Source organism: Haliotis asinina, chromosome 6 (assembly GCF_037392515.1).
Source record: "Haliotis asinina isolate JCU_RB_2024 chromosome 6, JCU_Hal_asi_v2, whole genome shotgun sequence".
In the NCBI taxonomy this organism is placed as follows: Eukaryota; Metazoa; Mollusca; class Gastropoda; order Lepetellida; family Haliotidae; genus Haliotis; species Haliotis asinina.
In genome coordinates this window covers 43525673-43531896 of record NC_090285.1, presented here as the reverse complement: position 1 = coordinate 43531896, position 6224 = coordinate 43525673, and the positions used below count along the sequence as shown (strand labels likewise).

Genomic DNA, 6224 nt, shown 5'->3' with positions numbered 1-6224 from the left:
AATCTCAAGTGATTATTGACTCGAATTACAGTCCTCCAGCAAATGCCTCAATTCTGGGTGGCCAATGCTCATGCTGTTGACCACAGGATTGTCTGGTCCAGACTCAATCATTTACAGACCGCTGCCACGTAGCTGGACAATTGCTGAGTGCGGCGTTAAACATTAAACAAAACAAACCATTAGTTTCGCATATACATCTGTCAACAACTCAACACATACCCAAAGCATTTTTCAGACTTGATACAATAAATTTACTTTTCTGTCCTGTTCGCAGAAAACCAACACAAGCAATGGCCATTGTTCTGTTGGCAGTTCTCAGCCTTGCACTTGTAAACATTAACCAAGCTTGTGGGTGTAGTCTGTGGCCTGATCGTGTTCATCATGGAACTCGTGTGAATTGCAGTAACCTCAGTCTGACTGAGGTCCCTAATGACTTGCCCAGAAACACAACCATCCTGGATATAAGTCACAATAACATTTCCTTCTTGGACAACACATCACTGCCTCTGCCTCAGTTACGATACCTTGATGCTTCATTCAGTAACATTTCAAAACTCAGTGTGGATGTCTTCCATGACACAACCAACTTGAGAGTACTCATTATGACTGGAAACAAGCTGAGCTATGCTGACTTTCGAGAAGACGTCTTCATTCCTCTACGGAGCCTTCAGAAGATCCACCTGCAGAACAATGATGGCCGAAGTCAAGGCACTTACCCGAAGGCCTTTGGAAAACTTAGATCTGTCAAGGAAATAAGTCTTGACACATTTGAAACTGCTACATTCGGTAAAAGCTTTGCAAATATGACCAATCTTACGACACTATTGTTCGGATTCCGTGGTTGTAAATTAAACACCTTAAAAAATGACACTTTCATCTATTTTTCAAAACTGCCCATTGCAACTCTAAATTTTGATCATTGTCCACTTGTAGACATTGAGAGCAATGCATTTTCGCATTTTGTGTCTCTAAAGTTCCTTTATATATCGCATTCAGGATATTTGCCCCCGACTACAGCAATACAATCTATGTATGGACTTAAGGGTAGAAACTTGTCGACAGTGGCAATGAATTCCGCATATGATGGGTATCTTATAAAATGGCTTGGCGTTGAAAACCAGATCCTTTCTGAGTCGATAGTGAACGTTCTAAATGACGTGTGTGTTGTTTCTTTTTCCCTGACGAGAAATAGGATTATATGGATTGCTGACAACCTCTGTTTGTCTGGAACGTTTTGTGGGTGTATCCAGTACTTTGATTTATCAGAAAATTACATCTTTGGAAGTCCGAAATTATTTCTGATGTTGTCACTACTCCCGAGCATCATCTCTCTGAAGATAACGAAAGCCGCATTGAATGAACTCGGTGTTCAAGGGCAAAATCTTAGACAACCTCGAACTGATAACTTAACAAAGGCACTACATCGCCAAGCGCGAACTCTCGGACCACCTCGGATTGATATTAACTTACAGGAGACACTGAATCAAGAGCGGAATAACGGAACACAACGGATATATATTTACTTACCAAACACACTTCGTCTTCTTTATGTTCCTGCTATTATGTCGGTTCCAGTTGAACTTCATCAGCTTAATATTCTGTTTGTGAATGCATCTTCTTTGGAATATGTAAGTTTTGCATACAACGGCTTTAATGAAATTCAAAATATATTTGGTCTCACAAATCTATCACAGTTAGATATATCTGGAAATCCGCTAGGGGGTATCGCAGAACATTCATTTGACAACCTACCCGGCTTAACATACTTAGACATGACTAATTCAGATCTTGGAAATCCGGAACAATTCCTACTTGAAAATGGGAAGGGACTGCTCCGGCCTTTGCAGCGATTAAGACACATTGTTTTAGCTGACAATAATTTGGTGTCTTTGGACAAACACATGTTTGCTGATAGACCTCTGGAAATAATTGTTCTTTCAAGGAATCGTTTTAAGAGCATACCCTTCGACTTGACAAGTACCCCAAACCTTCGTAATCTGGACCTCAGTTATAATTCAGTGGCAGATTTATCCAAAATTGAAATGACCCTCCTCGATGACTTAGCCTACAACAACAACTTAACTCTGAACCTGACTGCCAATCGTCTCTCTTGTGGTTGTCATAACCTGGACTTTATTCTCTGGCTGTCCAACACCAACGTTACCCTAGCCCCAAGTCGCACATATACTTGTCTTCTGGAAGATGGCACCTTCGATGATACGTCCAACTATGCAGCAAATTATGAGAAGGTCTGGAGAACGTGTTACGGGAGATTGGTGCTGGCGGGTACAGTTTCAGTGTTTGCCATGACCATTCTTACTATGGCTGGAATGTACCTTGCTGTTGTAAGAAAAACCTTGCTTGTAAACATGGTGCTGCGATTGTTTGGCTACAGAACTACAGTCCGACCTTTACAGAGGCTTGACTTCCCGAATGACGCCTACATCGGCTATAGCGACGTTGATTACCAGTATGTCTGTCACACTGTTAGAGACCACCTCGAAGATAGACACGGAGTCAAACTCTTCCTTAAGGACAGAGACACCATCCCTGGAGGACAAATAGCCGACGACATCATCAGCGGAATTGATTCCAGTTGGAAAACAGTCCTCGTTCTCACCCAGTCTTTTATTGAGGACCAGTGGTGCCTCTTCATTGTCAACCGTGTTGTGTATTCCTCCTCGAGAATGACCACAGGGAGCATTGTTCTGGTGTTGTTTGAGGACGTGAGACGAGGTGACATCCCCCCAACCTTACTGAACATTGTGGAAGAGAGATACATCTTCAGTGTGGGTAGATACAGGGGCGATGAAGGGAGGTTGTGGGATGAGGTCAGCCAATGCATCAAGGTGAATACAGAACATGGTATTGCATAATTAACCTTTTAATGTTGTTGAAGCATATTTGCCTTTTCTAGACCATCTCTCTTTGCCATACCTGTACATATGGGGGTTTTGTATATTAATAACATAAATTATATTTCCAGACAAGTTTAAGTGTAAGTATGAATAGATCGATGTCATGACATTAGCATAGGTAAAACTGAATCCTGCATTTTCTTCCACTAGCATATGGAAGTGATTCACATAAAAGGTAAATCAATGGGTGCTTAGTATAAGGAGCAGAACGTTATGTTTTAAGCTTGGATGCAAAGTGTATATGTTCACGTGATTAAAACAGATGTAACAAGATAAGGTGGAAACATAACAAGGAAGCAGGTTCTAGGTGGTAGGAAGTGTATTGTCACTTATTTTCGGTACCATCCTATCTGGGATTACACGTTTTTCAGCCCAAAACCTGACATTATATCCAGTTTGGCATTATAACCAGGCTATCATATAGGCAGAAACTCCGTTCAGCCAAAAACCTGACATTATATCTAGTTTGGCACTGTAACCAGGCTATCATACAGGCAGATACTCCGTTCAGCCAAAAACGTGACATTATATCCAGTTTGGCACTATAACCAGGCTGTCATATAGGCAGAAACTCCGTTCAGCCAAAAACGTGACATTATATCCAGTTTGGCATTATAACCTGGGTGCACTGTAGTTAATTGGTACTGACTTGGTACTCTCTGTGTGCATGGGTGCGTATGTACCCGTGAGTGCGTAATGAGAGAGATGGTAAGGCATTTGCCCATCACGTTTAAAACTCAAGTTCGATTCTCCTTATGACTATGAGTACAAAGTGTGAAGCCCGCTGCTCGTGTTCTAGAGGTTAAGCTTTCTCTGTTGTTTACCTAAGTAAACAATAATGGTCGAAAATATTTTCACACTGTTTGATTAATGAGGTATTTGTGTGAGGCAGCGGGTTTACACAGGATTTCCAAAGTTGTTTTAGTAAATAACAATATAGCTTATGATCTTTTATTTGTCAAAATGGTTTTTAATAATAAATTCTTAAATATTAAGTTTGTGTCCGTATCATCAATGAATGAATGAAATATGTTTTTACGTCAAATCGGAATATTTCACCTGTACCCCATCACGTGTGACAAGAGACTAGCACATTGTTTTCCTAAAATGGGATGATTACGATACGAAAACACTCGGGTCGTAATATCTACATCTGGGGAATTTTCTTTCTCTCTTGTTAATCCCGGGCCATACAATAAATACAGCCATCCCCATTACATGTTTGTTTACGTAATCTCATTATCAGCCCCCGCAGCCTACAGTCATCCCATTGTCTCATTCTCAACTGCAGCTGCCTACAGCCATTTCCATTCTCAGCTCCAGCAACCTACAGTCATTCCATTCTCAGCTCCAGCTGCCTACAGTCATCCCATTGTCTCATTCTCAACTCCAGCTGCCTACAGCCATTCCATTCTCAGCTCCAGCAGCCTATAGTCATCTCGTTCTCAACTCCAGCAGCCTACAGTCATCTCATTCTCACCCCCTGCAGCCTATAGTCATCCCATTCTCTCATTCTCAGCTCCAGCTGCCTACAGTCATCCTATTGTCTCATTCTCAACCCAAGCTGCCTACAGTCATCCCATTCTCAGCTCCAGCAGCCTACAGTCATCTATTTCCCTCATTCTCAGCTCAAGGTGCCTATAGTCATCCCATTCTCAGCCGCAGCAGCCTATGGTCATTCCATTCTCAGCTCCGACAGCCTACAGCCATCTCATACCCACCTCCAACAGTCTACAGTCATCCCATTCTCCACAAGGTACTACGTTTGTGCTGGCAATCACTTGTATGCCTTCACCATTCCAATAGAGAAAAAATACTCTGTGCAGGAAATTCAACGGCTCATCCGCAAAGCGGGAAACCATCCATTCTTCCCTGTGTGTCCACATGTTCACATACAGAAATTGTAGTTCAAATAGTTAGGGCTGCTTGTCACGCTATAGCTTTACTAACCTCATCAAGGCAGCCAAAACGAGATCAACAAGACAATAACGACGCCAAAAGGAGAGTTGGATGGCGAATCTTAACCTTCAACATGTCTTTGTACGCGTCCTTGTTCATCCAACCTACCGTCATTGTCTCCGATTTGAAGCTAATGAACATAGATAACAGTTCTACAGTTTAACATATTCAGTGTTCAATTGATGTTCCCTTGGATAACCATTTCTGCCAACGGTGATGTAAGGACTATAAGACTTCATGGTCATTTGAACGGCCCTTATGTGGGCCGTTCAGGACAGATCACATATCAAGCAATCTTCTTCCTTATACAAGGGTTAGAACTTACCGACCACTGTACATACACACACACACACTCTCTCTCTCTCTCTCTCTCTCTCTCTCTCTCTCTCTCTCTCTCTCACACACACACACACACATATACAGCGTAAGCCAATTATTTGACAAACACATCAGGTCTCGACGAGTCAGGCACATTCACACACACACACACACACACACACACACACACACACCACTCTCAAGACGAAATACCTTTTCAACTGTCTGGATAGTTCTAAATATTTAAGCAGAGCAAACTCTCTGGCACCTTTCCTCCGTAGTCATTGCTACGGGCAACACGACACATCAACTTAGATGAGTTCGCGAAGGAATTGCACAAAATATCGTCGGTACGAAAGCCTTACATACAAAGTTCCTTTCTATATCCGCACATGTTCACTTCTGTTCAAACACCTGTCTCAAATGACGGTCTCACCTTTACCCTTCCATCTTCAACCACAGTTCATATCCAGATCTATCACCTCTACCGTTAGTGCCCACTTCTTTGAATATCGCAAGATCCGTGAAGAACCAGATTTAGAATTGATCGTGAGGAACCGATGCTTATGGTAAGAGGCAGCTAAAGGGATCGGGTGGTAAGACTCGCTTGATACATGTCATTGCATCTCAGTGGACGTGCATAGATCGATGCACGTGCTCTTGATCACTGGGTTGTCTGGTCCAGACTCCAGATTAATTATAGACCGCCATTACATAGCCGGGATATGGCTGAGTGCGGGATAAACCTATACTCATTCACTATAGATCATAACATGATGGTTTCTTGAACTATTTTTTCCAATAATGGGTATACAAATAACAAGCAGGAAATTTTATTGGTTACAGTGTATACATTTCCATTATCGACATTTAATAGACTATTCCCGACTTTGAGATATCCTGCAAATCATTATTCAGATTTGGCGACAAATTGGCAGAACAGGTTATTGTTTTCACAACTGATGCTTAAATACAGTATTAAATATTCTCGTCACGATATGGCTGAAATATTGCCGATGTAACGTTAAA

At 41.9% G+C, this 6224-nt stretch overlaps 1 protein-coding gene across 1 annotated transcript; it reads left to right on the top strand.

Annotated features, from left to right (window-relative positions):
• The first annotated feature begins 602 nt into the window (after positions 1 to 602).
• On the top strand, positions 603 to 4825 carry LOC137287892 (toll-like receptor 4). Its single transcript, XM_067820270.1, has 3 exons — positions 603 to 843; positions 1870 to 2849; positions 4508 to 4825. The coding sequence occupies exons 1-3, from the start codon at positions 603 to 605 to the stop codon at positions 4823 to 4825; spliced, it is 1539 nt and encodes a 512-aa protein (XP_067676371.1).
• Positions 4826 to 6224: the final 1399 nt, after the last annotated feature.